Raw genomic sequence first — 23,691 nt, forward strand, 5'->3', positions numbered from 1 at the left:
AATGTATTTGTTTTTATTTTGAGAAACAAGATGGGTATGAATATGGTGAATAAGATGTCATCAAGGTTTGTTGAAATGCATGTACGTCTGTGTTGGTGTTTTTGTCTTTACTCATCTTTTTTCTTCATGTTGAAGGTTGGGCATTACAGTGCCTTGCGAAAGTATTCGGCCCCCTTGAACTTTGCGACCTTTTGCCACATTTCAGGCTTCAAACAAAGATATAAAACTGTATTTTTTTGTGAAGAATCAACATCAAGTGGGACACAATCATGAAGTGGAACGACATTTATTGGATATTTCAAACTTTTTTAACAAATCAAAAACTGAAAAAATGGGTGTGCTAAATTATTCAGCCCCCTTAAGTGAATACTTTGTAGCGCTACCTTTTGCTGCGATTACAGCTGTAAGTCGCTTGGGGTATGTCTCTATCAGTTTTGCACATCGAGAGACTGAATTTTTTTCCCATTCCTCCTTGCAAAACAGCTCGAGCTCAGTGAGGTTGGATGGAGAGCATTTGTGAACAGCAGTTTTCAGTTCTTTCCACAGATTCTCGATTGGATTCAGGTCTGGACTTTGACTTGGCCATTCTAACACCTGGATATGTTTATTTTTGAACCATTCCATTGTAGATTTTGCTTTATGTTTTGGATCATTGTCTTGTTGGAAGACAAATCTCCGTCCCAGTCTCAGGTCTTTTGCAGACTCCATGAGCTTTTCTTCCAGAATGGTCCTGTATTTGGCTCCATCCATCTTCCCATCAATTTTAACCATCTTCCCTGTCCCTGCTGAAGAAAAGCAGGCCCAAACCATGATGCTGCCACCACCATGTTTGACAGTGGGGATGGTGTGTTCAGCTGTGTTGCTTTTACGCCAAACATAACGTTTTGCATTGTTGCCAAAAAGTTCAATTTTGGTTTCATCTGACCGGAGCACCTTCTTCCACATGTTTGGTGTGTCTCCCAGGTGGCTTTTGGCAAACTTTAAACAACACTTTTTATGGATATCTTTAAGAAATGGCTTTCTTCTTGCCACTCTTCCATAAAGGCCAGATTCGTGCAATATACGACTGATTGTTGTCCTATGGACAGAGTCTCCCACCTCAGCTGTAGATCTCTGCAGTTCATCCAGAGTGATCATGGGCCTCTTGGCTGCATCTCTGATCAGTCTTCTCCTTGTATGAGCTGAAAGTTTAGAGGGACGGCCAGGTCTTGGTAGATTTGCAGTGGTCTGATACTCCTTCCATTTCAATATTATCGCTTGCACAGTGCTCCTTGGGATGTTTAAAGCTTGGGAAATCTTTTTGTATCCAAATCCGGCTTTAAACTTCTTCACAACAGTATCTCGGACCTGCCTGGTGTGTTTCTTGTTCTTCATGATGCTCTCTGCGCTTTTAACGGACCTCTGAGACTATCACAGTGCAGGTGCATTTATACGGAGACTTGATTACAAACAGGTGGATTGTATTTATCATCATTAGTCATTTAGGTCAACATTTGATCATTCAGAGATCCTCACTGAACTTCTGGAGAGAGTTTGCTGCACTGAAAGTAAAGGGGCTGAATAATTTTGCATGCCCAATTTTTCAGTTTTTGATTTGTTAAAAAAGTTTGAAATATCCAATAAATGTCGTTCCACTTCATGATTGTGTCCCACTTGTTGTTGATTCTTCACAAAAAAATACAGTTTTATATCTTTATGTTTGCAGCCTGAAATGTGGCAAAAGGTCGCAAAGTTCAAGGGGGCCGAATACTTTCGCAAGGCACTGTAAGTCCCAGCAGACCTCATATCTAGTTTAATGTATCTATATTTGTGAATTGTTAAGTTGCCTATTGTCTTTGTATACAGTAGATGTTTGTATTGTTTAATTAAAACCCAAATATATATGTATATTTTTTTAAACTGAAATGCAAAACAAAAATACAGTTGCAGTACTTAACTCAAATCAAAGGGGTAATTTGAAACAAAATCCAGTGCTATACTTACCATAATCAACATAGACCACTGAACTCTGAATAGCCATGTGTAAGTGTATTTTCTCCAGTGAGTGCCTTGGGGTTTTGTTATGCAGATGTATTTTTATATAACAGCACTGACTAATTTAGTGTTTAGATGAACACAAATGTTTTGATAGCATGTTGCCCAAAGCAAGACGCTATTGTATGTCTCTGTTAGGGAGTACCCTTAGGTAAACAAACAACGTCATTGTATAAAAGTATTAAACAGTGATTTGATAAACGGAATTAATAGTTTGGTAGGCAGGTTTTAGCTACTTTGAGACTTGTAGGGAAAGGGAGTTGATTCATGATTTATGATTCTATGAAAAATCGTTGAGCAGAGGATCAAGATTCATCTGAACATTAAAAATGATGCATTCTGAGACAAACTGCATCTGGAATAACATAAACTTTCCCCCGTTAATACAATGATTGATGATTAGTCTCAATTCTGTGTAAACTCAAATTGAATTAAACATGCATCGATCCAATGTTTCATGTGAGACTTGTCATTATTTGTTGATGATTTTATTTTAATTTTACCTCAAAGCATGCCAAAAGAAAATACATTCTCATAATTCTTCCCTTTCAGATGCACTGCAGTGTTTTATCACTGATAGCCTCTCACTCTGCTGAGGCTTTTGCCTGGAGATCATTGAATGATATGCCCTTACCCGTGCAGTTAGACGAGGCATCATTAACAACGTAGAGAGATGAAACTGAACCGGTATTATTTTTTCCAAAAAGCTCTCACAGTCTCAAATCAGAATTAGATGTTAATCCATGTTTCTCAAAAGTCAAATTTCGAAGTTGTTCCAAACTTCAAATTTCAAAGTGTTTAAGGATAAGTTTACGAATTAACTCCACATTTTTAAGGTTAGGGTTAAGTTTAGGCACTTACTCCGAAGTCCTAAGGTTAGGCATTAACTCCAAATGGTTAAGGTAAGGGTTAAGGTTTGGGATAGGCTTAAAATAAAAAAATATATATACTGTATATATTTTTGCGCTGGATTCAAACATACAATTTTTTGCCCATCCACCATCCCAGTCCACAATGCCCTCACAAAACCGAAACCTAAAAGGCTCCTTAACAGCTTCTACACCCAAGCCATAAGACTGCTAAACAAATAATTTGCATTGACCCCCTTTTTACGCTGCTGCTACTCGCTGTTAATTATCTATGCATAGTAACTTTATCCCTACTTACATGTCACCACGTAAGCATTGGACTAGTAACCGAAAGGTTGAAAGATTGAATCCCTGAGCGGACAAGGTAAAATAAAATCTGTTTTTCTGCCCCTAACCAATGCCGTTAACCCACTGCTCCTAAGCCATCATTGAAAATAAGAATTTGTTCTTAAACTGATTTGCATAGTTAAATAAAGGGAAAATAAAAATGTTGAGAGTGCTTTAAAGGCTTATAACAACCAACCATGTTCTGCTATGTTCCCAAAAATAACATCAGCCCTCTCTCACTTATTGTGTCATATAAATCATATTTCTAATCACTGCCCAGTATAATCCACAACACCGTCAAAAGAGCTGCATTTCTGTTTGATGCAAAGGATGTTTTATACGTTTAGGGCCAAGGGACATCCCCGCAAGCCAAATAGTAACTTTCTTTGATAACTATGCCTCATCCCAATTGCCTCATAGAACTAGCAAAGACAATCCAGGTTCTTTGCGGAGGAACCTAACACCCATCTGGTGTGAAGAATTACTATTTTCCAGCCTTTTCTGTCCGCTTGTATCAATTTGTTCAAGGCCAAGCAGCCTGCAATGCAACCTCAGCCTCAAAAAAGACCTTTCAGACTGTGTTGCCATGGCAACAGGCCACAACAAAGAACAACCACCACTTGATTGGTCTTGAAAATAAACTTAAAGTTGCAGTTCTCAGAATTGTTCTCAGAATTGTAGAGGACGGGGCCATACCTGAGGTAAGATTAGACCCAAGTCAAATAATTATAGAGTAGGACTCTCTTAAACAAAACATTTTAGTACTCATCACTTCATTCTCTACCAGAAAGTTGTTTGGCCCTCTTTGAAGACCTGCATGTTAATAGATTCCTACGTTTTCATTTATAAAGCCATTTTACAAAAAGTCCCAATGTTCCTAACATCTTTACCAAACTTTAGACATACGAGTTACCACACCTGGTCTCTGTAAATTCCTTTGATCTCTACTGAGTTAGATCAATCAGCTTTTAGTTTTCTTGCATCTTATTTGTGGAAAAATCTTCAAAATGTTCTTACATTTTATGTTTTGGTGCCACTAGGGCAATTCAGAAGGCTGATTGAGGAAATTATTACTGATGAATGTGTTCATTTTTTTATGACCATGTTGTTCTTTCTATTTGTATTTTGTATTAATATTGATGTGTGTATTTTCTGTAATTTATGTGATTCAGTTCTCATCTGTAAAAGAGACCTTGGTCTAAGTATGACCAAAATAAAAGGTTTAAAAAAATACACTGCTCTCTTAGATTCTCTTCGATGTGTGCATGACTGTGTGTGTATGTAGTACTCTTCGCAGCATTAACGGGATACTTCGGGATTTTGGCAATGAAGCCCTGTATCTACTTCCCCATAGTCAGACGAACTCATGGATACCATTTTTATGTCGCCGTGTCCATTTTGAAGGAAATTAGAGGTCGTTCCGTGAGACAATTCTAACTAGTGTTAGCTCAATGACTGGACGTCTATGGGTATCTACTGCAGATACCCATAGACATCCAGTCATTGTGCCTACGCTGGTTAGCGAATGTGCTAGCTCTAGATAGCAACATTCTTCAAACTCTACTCGTAGACATAAAAATGGTATCCACAAGTTCATCTGAATCTGGGGAAGTAGATGAAGGGTCTCATTGCCAGAATCCCAAAGTTCCCCTTTAATCCTGTGTAAAACACATGTGTAACACAGTTAAAAATGTAGTCTTGGTTATATGTGAAGTTGTCTACCAGTGTTGATAGAGCCTCCAAGAGGTTAAAGATGTTACTGCAGATCTGGTACAACGTGTGTTGCTGATGTTCTCCAGCAGACAAAGCTATTCCTATACTAGAGGTACATGGACATATCCTGAAACATGCTGTCTGCAATAGTTCATATGTTTTACAATAAATCGTGTTTTCTAAGTTGAAAACGCTAACACATTATAATTATTATCCATGTTGGGATGTGAAAGCTGCTTATGTATGAGGATTGTGCATTAAGTGATTTATGAAAAGTAAATGTTTTATTTTATTTTACAAATCCAGATCCTGTCACGTTTGCAGTGACCCTTGGGCATGTGTGAAGACATTTACACATTGTGTCTGTCTTCCAGGTATGTTTTAATATGTGTTATTCAGCATGTTGTGCATGCTTGTTGGTTCTCCAGCAGAGCTCACGATTACTCTCTCACTCTCAATGCAAAGCAATGCAGTCGTTCTGATTTGGAATTCTGGTTGAATGTAATTGAATTGATTATAAAATGTAGAAATTGCCTTCAACTTTAATTGGATAGAATTTTTATTGGATTTATATTGTACTAAAACTATACGATAATTTGTTTAAATGTGTATTGTGGATTATGTATTAATGTTAATATGTAAATAACTTTTTACTGTTTTAATTATATAATAAAAATATACAAATCTAAAGCTTTTCAAATGCTGGAGATCCTGTCATGTTTGCAGTGACCCTTGTGCATGTATGAAAACGTTCAGACGTTGTGTCTGTCTTCCAGGAAAAAATAAGACCCAAAAGCAAGTCCTGTGTCTGTCATCCATCTGACCAACCAAACAGAGTTACACATACTTTCACAGAATTCCAAGTCTGACGCATTTACCACTACTCAGCATTAAAACATCAGGCCTTCAGTGACCTGGTCCTTCCACAGTGAGGGTACATAACAGAAGTCTTTTAACAGCCAGCCGACTGGAAGTCCTCAGATTATGATTTGGAAGGAGTTTGTTCGAGGACGCAATTAGAGAGGCTCAGTGTTTGAACAGGCTAAGTAGTCAAATAAGTAGGACGACTAAAACTACTTCACCAATTACCACCGTTCAAACAAGGACACTTGGTCTCGTGGTTTCTTGGCTCATTGGTTAGGATTATTAATTTATTAATTCCTCTACTCCATTGTACCTTGGGGTGGGTAACTTGTAAAGAACCTACTGCATTAATCACTCAGAAATGTCTTCACTGAACTGCACAATAGGTCTAAGACGTCAATCTTTTAATCACAAGTGTTGCACAAGATTACAGTAAATTTTACTAAGACCACCCTGTGGGGACAAACTTCTGTAAAACTGACACTTTAAATCCGACAGAAAATGAACTCTGTGCACCACAGCGGGTTAACTAGTAGAGACACCATCAAACTAACTACCTGACAGAATACTGTTACTATCTGTTAATAACAGTAGACTCTTTCAATCTTTCCTCTGTTAAAGATGCACTCTGAGATCTTAAGCATAACAAATTCATAACATATTGCACAAATTGGATTTGTAACATACCACATGAATTGCAAAATACGTACGATATCATACAAATTGCAAAATCATGTCACACGAAATGGATGACATAGTACACGATTGGCTGAAATAGTACACAACAAACAGGGACCATTTTTTGGTCGTGAGCACCATTTTCAAAACTACTGGCTGAAGTTATACAAAAGTTTGAGAGTGCATCTTTAAGCCTCTTTCACACACACATACACAGTCGTCTTACCTGCAATGTTTGTGTGGGCCACTCAGCGTCTCGATGACAAAGCATTCTCCATCATTCAAGCAGTAGGCCAGGTCCTTCACGTGACATTGCTTGAAATGCTCTGAGCGCATTTGAGGAATGGTGGGTGACGCTGCAGAGAAAATATCGAAATGACAGAAAAGGGAGATGGAGAAAGAGAGAAAAAAGAAAGAGATAATGTTAGTTAAAAAATAACAAGGAACACATTTCATCAGTTCATATTCAAATCAAAACGATAAGACATATATTTCTTATGCCGATCTATGACTAAGTAGTAAGCAACATGTAAGACTCAAAAAGGTACTCTAAGAACTGAAAAAACCTAAATCAAATAAAACTCCCAACGAATTCCCCAGAAATGCACAGTAAGACCACACCCTGCACTGCTGCAGCATGAGTAGCCATGTGAGTGTTTTCCTATTAGTCTTCTTTGTAGGTTTCATTACTGTAGAAGTGACAGTGGATGTGCTGTAATACACTGTATGTAAAGTTAATACAAAAGCCCAGTGTTTGCTTAGCTCCTGGTACATCACTGAGAGAAGATGAATGAGGGATGCTGATAATCTGTCCTGCTCTGATTAATACTGGAAGGTCTGCAGTGTTCGGGAACTTGACTCCTTAAAATGATTAATAACACCAAGAGCCTACGGTGTAGTGAGAATATCAACTTTGCCTAACTGATGACAGTCCTATTAAAATGCTAGACCATGCCTCAATGGTCCTTCAATGGCTAATGTTAGCTAGCTAGCTATTGGCTGTGTACAAGGGGATTGTTTGAAAGAGAAACTCACTTCGACTACTATGAGAGATGGCACTCCCTTATTTCCTGTTATAAAATCACAAAAATGTCTTGCTAGCTGACTTACTTTCCGCTGTCGAAGCACTGTTTCCTGAAGCATTCTGCCCTGTTCTGAAAGAGCTCCCTGGGTTTACCGTCATGCTGTGGATGTTTGGTCAGTTAATTTGTTCGTTTTGAGAGACTAATTACTAAGCACTTCCCTGCACAAAACACATTGTGGGCACTCCTCATTATTTCTCAAAGTTTGTATTAAACCAAGAGAGAGAAACTCATCGCTGTATTTGGCTTCATGACAATTGAGCTCAGTCAGAACTTGTCACTTTCTTCAGTCCATTTGATGACAGCAGTGAGTGATGGCGAGTGGGAATTACAAGCCAGTGGCTGACAGCACATCATCTGCTGCTGAACAACAGCATTGCAGCGTGTGGGTCGCATAGTAAAAAGATCCGTTAAACCATGAAGCACACGGGCATCTTCCACCCACTCTTGCAGCTGCCAAACTGAGCAGAGTCACCGCTGCTAAGCAGAGAGCGCACTGAACAGAGAGTGCAGTTGCAGTAATTAATGCAATAATTCTAAATGTACCCTGACACGTCGCAAACCACCATTAACAGGTCTGTGACCCACCTCGACCCATACTTTAAGAAAGGCTGGTCTAGACCTGTTGTTTAGAAAGCATGTGACAGATCACATTTGATTATGTGGACCTCTGGTTGAGAGTCTCTCTGCATGCAGAGTGTATGTCTTCCAGAGGAACTGGGGCTCATTTCACTGGGTGTGTTGTTACAGAGAGGGGAACATCTCCAGTAAGAGTGCCTCTCTATAGCTGCCACAAAATGGAAGTGCTCTTCACCCCCTATTAAAATCTCTTTTTACGCCAGGGAATCCAAGTATAACACAACCAGAGCCAATGGAAAGGACTCCCAGGCAAGGCCCAGGGGACAGACGGTCACCATGATGTTGGAGCACCACCAAAGCATTGCTTTTAAAAGGACATGGATATGTATGCTTGCTGTCATTATAAGCCCTTTCTGAATCTACCCTGTTCTACTCCTTCTCCCATAGAGCAACAGCAGAATTTGACTTGACTGTATTTGTGACCCCTCGAAAACTCGTGCATAATACAGGAACAGATTATTTGACCTCGGACCCTAATGTCTAATTACCACCATTGTTTGCTTCACTACTGCCTCCCTCAACTTAACTCCTTCACTCCTTTCCTTTATCAACCAGACCTGCTGTGATGAGCTATAGCATTTGGAGTTGTTTTGTTTCAAATACTTTGAGTGTTTAAGGCTGCCTGAAGAGCGATATGGGTGGGTTTTGCACTTTTGGGACAAATTCATTGGTTATATAGAGCCACACATTCACATTCAAGCGCAGTGAAAGTAATTGAAAGAAAACAAATACTATCTTAACCTAGGTCTGCTATCAACTGACAATGATTTGCCGGACTAAAGATATAAATTAGCTCCAGAGATATGTAACTCCAGTGCATTTACATGGATTTATAAGCTGAAATGTTGGTTAAGAAACAAGTACAGAAACAGACTCAATGCTGAGCATGACCTCAGGGTTGCACTGTCAGAAACTGAGACCAGAATAGACCTGCTTGTTGAAAACTTGAACCAGTCACAAACCTATCATCAGGACTGTGTGTGTGTGTGCGTGCGTGCGTGCATGAGTGTGTGTGTGTGTGTGTGTGTGTGTGTGTTTTATGGTCTACATCTGTGTGATGTGATCAATCAGTTTATTCCAGTTCAGAAGAAAATACATTTATTGCATTTTAACAGCAACAGTTCCAACCTAGACTTGTTTTCAACAATCATTTCTACAGTATGATTAAATTCTTATTTACAATGACGGACTACCAAAAGGCCTTCTGCTGGGACAGGGGCTGGGATTAAAAATAAAAAATATAGGACAAAACACACATCACGACAAGAGAGGCAACTCAACATTACATAAACACGCAACACCATATGTTTGGGGAGTATCCAACATGTCTTTTGGCGAACACCAAACATGTTTGCTTATTTTTTTCTGGCCTCTCTGTCGTAAAGCCCAGCTCTGTGGAGTGTATGGCTTGAAGTGGTCCTATGGACAGATACTCCATTCACAGCTATGGAGCTTTGCAGCTCCTTCAGGGTTATCTTTGGTCTCTTTGGCGCCTCTCTGATTAATGCCCTCCTTGCCTGGTCCGTGAGTTTTGGTGGGCGGCCCTCTCTTGGCAGGTTTGTTGTGGTGCCCTATTCTTTCCATTTTTATAATGGATTTAATGGTGCTTCGTGGGATGTTCAAAGTGTTGTATATTATTTTATAACCCAACCCTGATCTGTGCTTCTCTACAACTTTGTCCCTGGCCTGTTTGGAGAGGTCCTTGGTCTTCATAGTACCGCTTGCTTGGTGGTCCCTCTTGATTCGTGGTGTTGCAGACTCTGGGGCCTTTCGGAACAGGTGTAAATATACTGAGATCATGTGACAGATCATGTGACACTTAGATTGCACACATCTCTTTTCCATATTATTATTTTTTGAATATTTTGAAAAAATGGAGCCACTGTAAGTCTGTGTGATGTGATCAATCCGTTCAGAATTAAAATGATGTATTGTATTTTAACAGCAACAGTTCCAACCTAGACACATACGTAAGAGTGTTTTTAGTGGGGAAAAATAAACATGAGTAGCTATTTATATGGGTAGTTCATTTAACTGTTATTTGTCTATGTTGCATTTGTTCATGGGCATACAGTAAGGGCAACGAAATGTACCGATATTTACGTATAGTCACATGTTTTCGTAAACTTGGGTCCCAGACAAACACTGAATTTCTAATTTGGGTCCCAGGCTGAAAAGGTTTAATAACCCCTGGTCTAGACTAACAGTGACATGTTTAAGGACTCTTCCCAACAATAATGAGAGAAATAAAAATAGAGAAATAATAAAAAGTAAAACACGTAATAATAAAAGTACTAATAAATACACATGAGTAACGATAACTTGGCTACATACACGGGGCACCAGTACAGAGTCAATGTGCAGGGCTACAAGGTAATTGAGGAAGATATGTAACCTTTATTTAACTAGGCAGGTCAGTTAAGAACCCATTCTTATTTACAATGACGGCCTACCCCGGCCAATGCTGGGCCAATTGTGCGCCGCCCAATCACGACCAGATGTGATTCAGCCTGGAGTCAAACCAGGTACTGTAATGACACCTCTTGCACTGAGATGCAGTGCCTTATACCTCTGTGCTACTCGGGAGCCTTAACTAGGAATAAACTAGAAATAAAGTGATAGATAATAAACAGTAGCAGCAGCGTATGTGTTGAGTAAAAAAGTTAGTCTTAAGAATTGGGGGTAGGAGCTGTTCAGGGTCCTTTAGGTTCAAGAGTTGGTGCATCGGTAATGCTTTCCTTGGGTGGCTGGAGTCTTTTGGGGGATCTGAGAACACATGCCAAATAATAATTTCAGCCTCCTGAAGGGGAAGAGGCATTGCTGTGCCCTCTCCATGACTGGGTTGGTGTGTGTGTGGACCATGATAGATCATTAGTGATGTGGACACACCGAGGAACTTGAAGCTCTGGAGCCGCTTCACTACAGCCCCACCGTTGTGAAGGGGGGCGTGCTCTGTGTTGAACGCTGAGTCGTAGTCATTGAACAGCATTCTTAAGTATGGGTTCCTCTTGTCCAGGTGGGAAAGGGCAGTGTGGAGCGCAATAGAGATTGCGTCATCTGTTGAGGCGGTATGCAAATTAGAGTGGGTCCAGGGTGTCTCGGATGATGGTGTTGATTTGAGCCATAACCAGCCATTCAAAGTATTTCATGAATACATTTGTGAGTGCTATGGAGCGGTAGTCATTTAGACAGGCTACATTGGCGCACAGGGACTATGGTGGTCTACTTGAAACATGTACAGTACCAGTCAAATGTTTGGAGACACCTTCTCATTCAAGGGTTTTTCTTTATTTATACAATTTGACAAGACTGAGAGTGATGGAATGCTGCATCAGATGATCTGGCCTCCACAATCACCCGACCACAACCCAATTGAGATGGTTTGGGATGATTTGCGTGATCACACAGTTGTCAGAAACAGATGGTGCTCTCATGCATGGTTCAGTGTTGCTTGCCTCAAAGCACGCATAACAGACATTTAGCTAGTCTTGGAGGCTCACTTCAATCTGCAGATCGTAAGTGTCACTGTGGGGACGCCATCGTCAATGCACTTATTAATGAAGCCGGTAACTGATGTGATAAACTCCTCAATGCCATTAGAATAATCCCAGGACAGTCTGTGCTACCAAAACAGTCCTATAGCTTAGCATCCGCTTCATCAGACCACTTCGGTATTTAGCGCTTCACTGGTACTTCCTGTTTGATTTTTTTCTTGTAAGCAGGAATCAGGAGGATAAAGTTACAGATTTTCCAAGGGAGAGCTTTGTATGCATTTCTGTGTGTGGAGTAACACTTGACATGCTGGTAGAAATGAGGTAAGATGGATTTCAGTTTTCCTGCATTAAAGTCACCAGCCGTTAGGAGCGTGGCTTCTGGAAGAGGATTTTCTTGTTTGCTTATGGCCCTGTACAGCTCATTGAGTGGGGTCTTAGTGCCAGCATCAGTTTGTGGTGGTAAATTGACAGCTACAAAAAATATAAATGAAAACTTTCTTGGTAAAAGTATGGTAAATAGTATGGTCTACAGCTTATAATTCGGTATTCTAACACAGGCGAGCAGAATTTAGAGACATCCTTAATTTTAGAGATTGAGCACCAGCTGTTGTTAAAAGGATACTTTGGGCTTTTGGCAATGATGCCCTTTATCTACTTCCTCAGAGTCGGTTGAACTCATGGATACCATGTTTATGTCTTTGTGTCCAGTATGAAGGAAGTTAGAGGAAGTTTCACAAGCCAATGCTAACTACCATTAGCACAATGTCTAGAAGTCTATGGGTATCTTCATCCAAATCGAGGTTAGTGAATGCTGTTCAGATGTCCAGAAGCTATTTTCCGTCATCTGAAACGATGGCGTAAACATTTTATACAAAAATAGTTAAGAACGGTGCAAGAAAACACACAATATAGTGGTCAGGAGCCCGTAAAACAGCTGCTCTCCATTGCAGCGCCATTCTATTGCTTAAGTAGCCAACATCCATGAAGCACACTTTAGAGCCTCTACTGTTTTAATCAAAATAGACCTTTTAATTTAATACTTGGCTTGTTGGGTATTCAGCATCTCAAACTGCCAAGAATGATGGCAGTTCTGCAGTTTTTTTCTATCTTTGTAATGAATTATGGAGATGTCACGACTCTTTGAAAGAAAGTTGGGCATTCAAGGACAGATGATTTCATGAGACAGCTGCCTGTCAATCTTAGAGGAACCCAGGCAACATCTGGGAAATCTGAGGAGAGTCCCTCCCATCAGATCAATACACCACTACTAGGTCATGGATAACACATATATTTCCACTCTTGCTTCCTATTTGTTTTCCCCTTTAGCGAAAGGCCCAGCTCCTGCTCTAAAGTTACTCTACAGTATGTCACTGTGCTAATGATTGAGGCAGAGTGATGTCATGATGGAAGGGTGGGAAGGACAATTTAGGACATTGTGCTTTCTAAGGTGAGAAATTGACCTTATGCTCTCTGTTGCATCCTTCAGTCTCGATTTCTGTTTTTCTGGGAGTGTGTAAGTGTTGTGTGTGGATGTGTTGGAGGAGGTTAAGGGATGAGATCCTGTGGGCGCCATGGTAATAATGTCCTTCAAAAGTAATGTTCCCCTAGAGTGCATTGCTTGGCAGGCTGACTGATAGTGAAGGTCGCTGAGTATTGATCGACCAAGGAACAGAGAGCAGAACAACAACATAGAAGGAACTAGGACAACAAACCAAACAGGATACAAGGTCTCCTGCAGTGAAATACTTTTTATAGCAGGAATAACCTGTACTATACTCTCAGAACTTTATCCTCTTCTCTGACACACCAGAGTCAGTGATGTATATGAAAGGTATTCCGTCTGATGACGCACGTTGCCTCCGTCTAAAGAGATTACAGTACATACGTAGGTGATACCAGCATACAGAAACTCATGCAGCTTTCATTTAAAAAAGGGGATGGTTAGATGGGAGTCCCCTGAGGGCACAGGAACAACCTATATTACTTCTGTTTAAGGCTGTTTACTGTTTGGTTTCATAACAGTAGAAAACCTTAATGGTTATGGCTTTGGTCTAAACCCCTTTCATGACCCATGAGTCTCATTGTATCAAATCATTTCACATCCCAAAGGACAACATTAGCTGAATAGTAGTCTCAAGACTCAAGTAAAAACTAATATCTAACTTTTTTTTTTACAACATTTTTACATTGATACACAATGTGGGTTTAGGGTTCTCACATGGTCATATCTCCATGTTACAGCTTCCATGTTACGGAAGACAGTGTCACGCCCTGACCTTAGATATCTCTGTTTTTCTATAATTTTTGGTTAGGTCAGGGTGTGACTAGGGTGGGTACTCTAGTTTTGGTATGTCTAGGGTTTTTGTCATCTAGGGTTTTTCTGTGTTGGCCTGATATGGTTCCCAATCAGAGACAGCTGTTTATCGTTGTCTCTGATTGGGGATCATATTTAGGTAGCCATTTTCCCCCATTGTTAGTTGTGGGATCTTGACTATGGTTAGTTGCCTGTCTGCACAGTTGTATAGTGTTTCGTTTGTTGGTTTTGTTAAGTGTTTCATTCATTAGAAGAGAATGTACGCATACCACGCTGCTCCTTGGTCTCACTCATACAACGGCGTGACAGACAGATGGAAGACAAAGGCACCAACTGTGCTAATTAGCTATCTAGCATGCTCGGAAGACCTGTGTGTAATGGAAGAAGGCCGCCAGAAACGTGTTGTCACTGAAAAATATTGTTTCATGTGATATGAATGTAAAGGTCTTTATGTTTCTAGAACCATATTGCAATTTAGAATTGATTCACGTTTAGATGGAGGTTTTGGCTGCCAGAGCCAGTCTACCTCTGAAGATATCATAAGGTCGTTGGACCTTAGTTTTTCCCAATAGTTAACGCACTAAAATTGGAACTTGAAACGCAATCACTGAAACCTGAAACTCATGTACTAAATCCCTAAACCAAGTCTGCAAAATTGCAAGCGCAAAATTAAAATCTCTTTAGTCCCTTTGGAAGGCAACGCCAGTCACAATTCCATGCTCTATTATTGGCAACACCCACAACTCACAGGTGTAGGTGCTGAATTGTTCACTTACAAATCAGAGCTTTAGCACTAAAGGCCACAGATGAGCTCTCCTGTTTTGGAGGAAAATTGAAGTCAACGGTGAAGCAAGAGGTAAAGGAGTGGAAAGGAGGTTATTGTCTCAGATGAGATCAGGGCCACATTGGTTGACCATGTGCTCGGCCATGGATTGAGTATGAGGAAGACTGGGCAGAGAGTTCAGCCAAACCTGAGCTGCTACACTGCATCTATCATCCGTACATTCAGAAATGAGAACCGATAAGTTACTTACCATCTACACTATGCTCTTTAAGTATGTATACCGCAGTCTGACATATCAATAGGCCTTTGTTACTCAGTAATTGTTGGCCAATGTTTCAGTAATGTCATTTCATATTGAAAGAAAATATGATTTTAGCATATTGTAACCAATCATATCATTTGTGGATCTTCTGTAGAACTGAGAGATGGCCAGGCCATGGTGGAAGACTACGGCTGTCACACCAGAACAGGAGACCACTACTGTGACCATGTTCGTGGCAAACAATACCATTAGACAACAAGAAATCCAGAACCACATAATCGCAGACAACAAAATATTCAGTAACATTCACCAGGTGGGCTTGTCTACATTGGACCGTGTACTACAGTGCAACCGACTCCGGATGAAACAGGTCTACAGGGTGCCATTTGAGCGAAACTGAGGGTTAAGGAACAGCGCTATGAATATGTGCAAGTAAGTACTATACTGTGAATTTACTGTCATCAGCACTGTATAGACACATTACAGTACAGTAATCCATTGTATTGTGCCTCACCATATTGACTGCTCTAGGTCTATGTCACATTGTCTTGTCTGTTTCAGAGTCTTGGAGCTGGATGCTGCAGGCCCAGACGGCATCCCCAGCCGCGCCCTCAGAGCATGCGCAGACCAGCTGGCCGGTGTGTTTACGGACATATTCAATCAATCCCTATACCAGTCTGCTGTTCCCACATGCTTCAAGAGGGCCACCATTGTTCCTGTTCCCAAGAAAGCTAAGGTAACTGAGCTAAACGACTACCGCCCCGTAGCACTCACTTCCGTCATCATGAAGTGCTTTGAGAGACTAGTCAAGGACCATATCACCTCCACCCTACCTGACACCCTAGACCCACTCCAATTTGCTTACTGCCCAAATAGGTCCACAGACGATGCAATCTCAACCACACTGCACACCGCCCTAACCCATCTGGACAAGAGGAATACCTATGTGAGAATGCTGTTCATTGACTACAGCTCGGCATTCAACACCATAGTACCCTCCAAGCTCGTCATCAAGCTCGAGACCCTGGGTCTCGACCCCGCCCTGTGCAACTGGGTACTGGACTTCCTGACGGGACGCCCCCAGGTGGTGAGGGTAGGCAACAACATCTCCTCCCCGCTGATCCTCAACACTGGGGCCCCACAAGGGTGCGTTCTGAGCCCTCTCCTGTACTCCCTGTTCACCCACGACTGCGTGGCCACACACGCCTCCAACTCAATCATCAAGTTTGCGGACGACACAACAGTGGTAGGCTTGATTACCAACAACGACGAGACGGCCTACAGGGAGGAGGTGAGGGCCCTCGGAGTGTGGTGTCAGGAAAATAACCTCACACTCAACGTCAACAAAACTAAGGAGATGATTGTGGACTTCTGGAAACAGCATAGGGAACACCCCCCTATCCACATCGATGGAACAGTAGTGGAGAGGGTAGCAAGTTTTAAGTTCCTCGGCATACACATCACAGACAAACTGAATTGGTCCACTCACACAGACAGCATTGTGAAGAAGGCGCAGCAGCGCCTCTTCAACCTCAGGAGGCTGAAGAAATTTGTCTTGTCACCAAAAGCACTCACAAACTTCTACAGATGCACAATCGAGAGCATCCTGGCGGGCTGTATCACCGCCTGGTACGGCAACTGCTCCGCCCTCAACCGTAAGGCTCTCCAGAGGGTGGTGAGGTCTGCACAACGCATCACCTGGGGCAAACTACCTGCCCTCCAGGACACCTACACCACCCGATGTCACAGGAAGGCCATAAAGATCATCAAGGACAACAACCACCCGAGCCACTGCCTGTTCACCCCGCTATCATCCAGAAGGCGAGGTCAGTACAGGTGCATCAAAGCTGGGACCGAGAGACTGAAAAACAGCTTCTATCTCAAGGCAATCAGACTGTTAAACAGCCACCACTAACATTGAGTGGCTGCTGCCAACACACTGACACTGACTCAACTCCAGCCACTTTAATAATGGGAATTGATGGGAAATGATGTAAATATATCACTAGCCACTTTAAACAATGCTACCTTATATAATGTTACTTACCCTACATTATTCATCTCATATGCATACGTATATACTGTACTCTATATCATCGACTGTATCCTTATGTAATACATGTATCACTAGCCACTTTAACTATGCCACTTTGTTTACATACTCATCTCATATGTATATACTGTACTCGATACCATCTACTGTATCTTGCCTATGCTGCTCTGTACCATCACTCATTCATATATCCTTATGTACACATTCTTTATCCCCTTACACTGTGTACAAGACAGTAGTTTTGGAATTGTTAGTTAGATTACTTGTTGGTTATTACTGCATTGTCGGAACAAGAAGCACAAGCATTTCGCTACACTCGCATTAACATCTGCTAACCATGTGTATGTGACAAATAAAATTTGATTTGATTTACTCGTCGGATGCCGCTGCAATTCAGCATGTTTATATTTACATTGAGGCTGGCTTCAACCTAGCCAAAAGAAGGGGTCAGGAACCAAACATTATTGTCCATTGTGAATGTCCCTGGAAATCGTGGAGGGAATATCACCATGTGCGCAGTCGTTAGACAGCAAGACATCCTCCATCACCATGCCAACCTTGGTCCCTACAACACCGCCCTTCATCACATTCCTGGACACACTACATGGAATCCTCATTCCAGCCAAGCAGAGGGGTGGACCAGAGCAGCACAGGTATGTTGTCATCTGGGACTACATGAGTTTCCACCGGGCTTCTATGGTCAGTAACTGGTTCATCGACCACCCACAACTTACTGTTCTATACCTCCCACCATATTCCCCATTCCTAAACCCAATTGTATAGTTTTTTTTTCGCATGGCGATGGAAGGTGTATGACCGCCATCCTCTCGCACGTATGCCTCTTCTCCTGCCAATGGAGGATGCATGTAGTGAAGTTGATGTGGGGGCTTTCAGCAGCTGGATCCATCACTTCAGAAGGAGAACATGGCTTGTGATGTAGATGAAGTTGCTGTGGTCAGACCAAAATAGGAGGCAGGATGTAGCCCAATGTCTTTCTTACACTATGCATGTGTTTTGTCTTTGTGTTTAGAGTTTTGAAAGAATGAGCCACTTTAATGTTTTCATTTTGTAAAGAAAACCCTATCTTAGTGAATGTATTCTCATTTTGGGTATCGAAAGTGTTACATACCAAACACAAGTGTTAAAAAATAATGCATTTTGGAAATACAGTGCCTTGCGAAAGTATTCGGCCCCCTTGAACTTCGCGACCTTTTGCCATATTTCAGGCTTCAAACATAAAGATATAAAACTGAATTTTTTTTGTGAAGAATCAACAACAAGTGGGACACAATCATGAAGTGGAACGACATTTATTGGATAGTTCAAACTTTTTTAACAAATCAAAAACTGAAAAATTGGGCGTGCAAAATTATTCAGCCCTTTTACTTTCAGTGCAGCAAACTCTCTCCAGAAGTTCAGTGAGGATCTCTGAATGATCCAATGTTGACCTAAATGACTAATGATGATAAATACAATCCACCTGTGTGTAATCAAGTCTCCGTATAAATGCACCTGCACTGTGATAGTCTCAGAGGTCCGTTAAAAGCGCAGAGAGCATCATGAAGAACAAGGAACACACCAGGCAGGTCCGAGATACTGTTGTGAAGAAGTTTAAAGCCGGATTTGGATACAAAAAGATTTCCCAAGCTATAAACATCCCAAGGAACACTGTGCAAGCGATAATATTGAAATGGAAGGAGTATCAGACCACTGCAAATCTGGAAGAAGGTGCTCTGGTCAGATGAAACCAAAATTTAACTTTTTGTCAACAATGCAAAACGTTATGTTTGGCGTAAAAGCAACACAGCTCATCACCCTGAACACACCATACCCACTGTCAAACATGGTGGTGGCAGCATCATGGTTTGGGCCTGCTTTTCTTCAGCAGGGACAGGGAAGATGGTTAAAATTGATGGGAAGATGGATGGAGCCAAATACAGGACCATTCTGGAAGAAAACCTGATGGAGTCTGCAAAAGACCTGAGACTGGGACGGAGATTTGTCTTCCAACAAGACAATGATCCAAAACATAAAGCAAAATCTACAATGGAATGGTTCAAAAATAAACATATCCAGGTGTTAGAATGGCCAAGTCAAAGTCCAGACCTGAATCCAATCGAGAATCTGTGGAAAGAACTGAAAACTGCTGTTCACAAATGCTCTCCATCCAACCTCACTGAGCTCGAGCTGTATTGCAAGGAGGAATGGGAAAAAATGTCAGTCTCTCGATGTGCAAAACTGATAGAGACATACCCCAAGCAACTTACAGCTGTAATCGCAGCAAAAGGTGGCACTACAAAGTATTAACTTAAGGGGGCCGAATACTTTCGCAAGGCACTGTAAATGAGAATGGTTTTATTACTGTATTGCCTGTTTATTTATGTAAACTCAGCAGAAATGTTGTAAGATTTCATTGTAAATGGCTTAAACACTGTTTCCCATGCTTGTTCAATGAACCATAAACAATTAATGAACATGCACCTGTGGAATGGTCATTAAGACACTAACAGCTTACAGATTGTAGGCAATTAAGGTCACAGTTATAAACTTAGGATACTAAAGAGGCCTTTCTACGAATTCTGAAAAACACAATGAAAGCTGCCCAGGGTCCCTGCTCAGCTACGTGAATGTGCCTTAGGCATGCTGCAAGGAGGCATGAAGACTGCAAATGTGGCCGGGGCAAAACATTTGCAATGTCCGTACTGTGAGACGCCTAAGACAGTGCTACAGGGAGACAGGACAGATAGCTGATGGCTACAACTGCCCGAGTTACATCAGGAACGCACAATCCCTCCATCAGTGCTCAGACTGTCAGCAATTGTCTGAGAGAGACTCTACTGAGGGCTTGTAGGCCTGTTGTAAGGCAGGTACTCACCAGACATCACCAGCAACAACGTCGCCTATGGGCACAAACCCACCGTTGCTGCACCAGACAGGACTGACAAAAAGTGATCTTCCCTGAGAAGTTGCAGTTTTGTCTCACCAGGGGTGATGGTCGGATTCACGTTTATCGTCGACGGAATGAGCGTTACACCGCTCATTCCTGGAGCAGGATTGAGGTGCAGGGTCCGTCATGGTGTGGTGTGTCACAGCATCATCGGCCTGAGCTTGTCATTGCAGGTAATCTCAACGCTGTGTGTTAAAGGGAAGACCTCCTCCCTCATGTTGTACCCTTCCTGCAGGCTCATCCTGACATGACCCTCCAGCATGACAATGCCACCAGCCAGTGATTTGTCAGTGTTCTGCCATGGTCAGCGAAGAGCCCGAATCTCAATCCCATTGAGCACGTCTGGGACCCCCTTTGTTCAGGGACACATGATTCATGTCTGTTGTTGAATCTTGTTATGTTCATACAAATATTTCCACATTAAGTTTGCTGAAAATAAATGCATTTGACAGTGAGGGGAATCTTCTTTATTTGCTGAGTTTATATTTCAGTAGGTATACATTACTGTAACAATATTTTAGAACCGGCTACAGTGTAACACTGAAAATGCAAAAGGCATAAACCTACTGAGGAGATATTCAGAGTAGTGTTTTGTGTTGAGCACATCAATGTGTTTTAGACAGATATATTCACATAAGGGTGTCATTTTGATGCAAAAAAAAACATTTTGGAAAGAGAACAGTTTTGAATGCAGTGTTTGATTTTGTTTGAGATTTGTAGAGTTTTGTATTTTGTGTTTTGGGAAAATGGCCCAAAGATTCAGCAAACATGTGCAAATAATTGTGGAAAACCTGTAATGGTAGGCTCCTTAAGAGTACATCTTGGGCTAACCCAAAATGGACCAGCTGCTGCTAATGCAGTGACAAGCTAGCTAAGGATGGAGGTTACATGTGAGTAAAAAGGAAAAAGTGATTGGATTGTTTAATTTGACCTGATAAATGGAGACATACAAAGCTACAATGTTTGGGATGTCTAGGACAAGTGGACATTTCTGATAGCACCATAGAGGATTGGGCTACATATATTGAGACTTGAGCAGTATTTCTTTGCTAGAAGATGAAAGGAAAGTGCCGGTACTTCTCAGTGTCATGGGAGCAAAAACATATAACTTGCTACGTAGCCTTACAGCCCCGACAAAGCCAGCAGAGAAAATCTTCAGAGAGGTTGTAGATGTGTTAGACTCACCTAAATCCGAAGCCGCTGGTCATAGCCAAACGTTTCCAAAATGTTTCCAAAACGTAATCAGTTTAAGCTAGAGATTTCATTAAATTGGATGCATCTCAATCTACTGTATCTGCTGATGTCTCTTTTCCGCATCTACTGTGGAAGGTGGCTGAGCTAAAATGATGTCTGTCAGACCATGAGACATCCCGAAAATCGGTCTTCTCACGAAAACATCTGTAGCGCCTGAACGGTTTGGCATAATAGTATGATACTTCTATGGAAAAATGAGACAGTCACGACCACGATGGTGTTCTCCATTTCTGCTCTTCCGATCCACACAAGTTTCACAGGTCTGAGGTCAGTACTGCAGATCTTCCAACTTCTGTCTGTAGGGTCTGTTTTGCTCTAGGACAAACACAAGGCTTGACTCCTATGGAGTCAAAGAAAACACTATTTTGGGGTTTATATTGTCCCACCCCCATGTTGTGTTAAAACTACTCTGGTCATGGTGTTGGTATTTGGGAGTTAAAATGACACTAAATTGAGTAAATATCCAACACACAAAAATGTGCTTAAATTTACCTCCAATTTACATTTTATAATTTCCAATGTAGTTTTTAATCAACACCCTTGCCATTTTACACTTTTTTGTGTTGTTCTGAATTAACGATCAACTCCAGCAGAGTACATTTGTCTTTAGGGTAACATAATTATAAGGGTGTTATAGTGAATATTTCTTAATGTGTCACATTACAGTGGTTTGCAATTTGATATCCAATCTATGTTACATCCAACTTGCAGGAAGATTTCCAGCACTTTCACATCACCCACAACCTGCATGTAGAATTCCTGTCAGAGTAGTGGGAAAAATACAATACATGGAGACTACCTACACCATGTAAACTGGAATAACTATTTCATTAACAGTTTTATAAATCCAACCACTTACATTTTTGATTAGTTTAGAAATCTGTGGATGTGACACCCGTCTCTGGTTACTGTTAAGGGAGTTAAAAGTAATCCTTCCCAATCAACTCCAGTTATCAACAGTAATTGAGGGTTAATCCCAGTAGAGTCAATTTAACACTACTTTTTTAACACTGAGTTCAAATATCCTTGATTTACTGTGCATGTGGTTTTCACACGACTGGCAGAGTATGGCTTGAGAACAAACAAGCAAATGCGAGTCCTTCAAGGACTCGATCGCGTACTACAGACATTCAATTGACAGACACGGCCTTCACAAATGTCAGGACAAGATCGACGCTGTTCAGAAAGTACCAAAAAATGTAAAATATGAGCCAGCACCGCACATTCCTGGGTTTTGTCAATTACTACCACAAATTCCTACACAACCTTTCCACTGTGTTGCACCCACTGCACTGTTCGCTGCAACTGGAAAGCAGAACAGAAGTGGTCAAAAGACTGTGAACAAGCGTTCAAGAACGCAAAACAGCTGATCACTTCAGATCAGATATTAACACATTACAACCTATCCTACCACTATGCCTAGCCTGCAACACTTCTCTGTGTGGCATTGGGCTGTACTGTCCCTGGAATGGGGGGTGAAGAAGTTCAATCAGTAAACACTTAATTTTACAGTTCACCAACCCCTGGTCTCGATCTTCAACCCACAGAAGTGTGTTCCAGTTATGGCACCTGCACACTTACAGTGGTGTGCGTTGTTCCTAGGCACTCAAGACTACACCATTGAGTCCAAGGGGACTGAACAACATGGAAATGCATATGGGCTCTCAAGCCTTCCACTGAAGTTACTTCAAGCTGAGAGTACTGCAATGTGTACCTAACCAGCTGACTCAGATGGGGCCTATGCCTGTCACGAAAAGAGACTAACAGATACCCAACACTGGCTAAAGTCTACGAGCTGACTGTGAAAGGTTGGCCAGCACAAGGTGATATGTGCTTCCGAAGTTCTCCACCCGACGTGACCAGTTGTCAGTGTGTCAAGGCTGTGTCGTGGGGTGCACATTAGAGGTCGACCGATTAACCAGGGCCGATTTCAAGTTTTCATAACAATCGGAAATCGGTATTTTTGGACACCGATTTGGCTGATTTTTAAAAATATTACAAAAAATGTTTTTATACCTTTATTTACTATTTATTTAACTAGGCAGGTCAGTTAAGAACACATTCTTATTTTCAATGACGGCCTAGGAACGGTGGGTTAACCGCCTTGTTCAGGGGCAGAATGACAGATTTTTACCTTGTCAGCTCGGGGAATTCAATCTTGCAACCTTACAGTTAACTAGTCCAATGCTCTAACCACCTGATTACATTGCACTCCACGAGGAGACTGCCTGTTATGCGAAAGCAGTAAGAAGCCAAGGTTAGTTGCTAGCTAGCATTAAACTTATCTTATAAAAAACGATCAATCAATCATAATCCCTCGTTAACTACACATGGTGATGATATTACTAGTTTATCTAGCTTGTCCTGCGTTGCATAT

At 41.4% G+C, this 23,691-nt stretch overlaps 1 protein-coding gene across 2 annotated transcripts in view; it reads right to left on the bottom strand.

The window, feature by feature from the left end:
• LOC110502554 (pro-neuregulin-3, membrane-bound isoform) overlaps window positions 1–23,691 on the bottom strand; it is a 516,109-nt gene that overhangs the window by 210,676 nt on the left and 281,742 nt on the right. For both annotated transcript variants that reach the window (XM_021580674.3, XM_021580673.3), the window contains exon 2: window positions 6,712–6,841. In XM_021580674.3, coding sequence (XP_021436349.3) covers window positions 6,712–6,841 — 130 coding nt within the window. The remainder of the gene's footprint in view (window positions 1–6,711; window positions 6,842–23,691) is intronic.

The sequence above is a fragment of the Oncorhynchus mykiss genome, chromosome 23, assembly GCF_057628025.1.
Source record: "Oncorhynchus mykiss isolate SJ-2025 chromosome 23, ASM5762802v1, whole genome shotgun sequence".
NCBI lineage: Eukaryota > Metazoa > Chordata > Actinopteri > Salmoniformes > Salmonidae > Oncorhynchus > Oncorhynchus mykiss.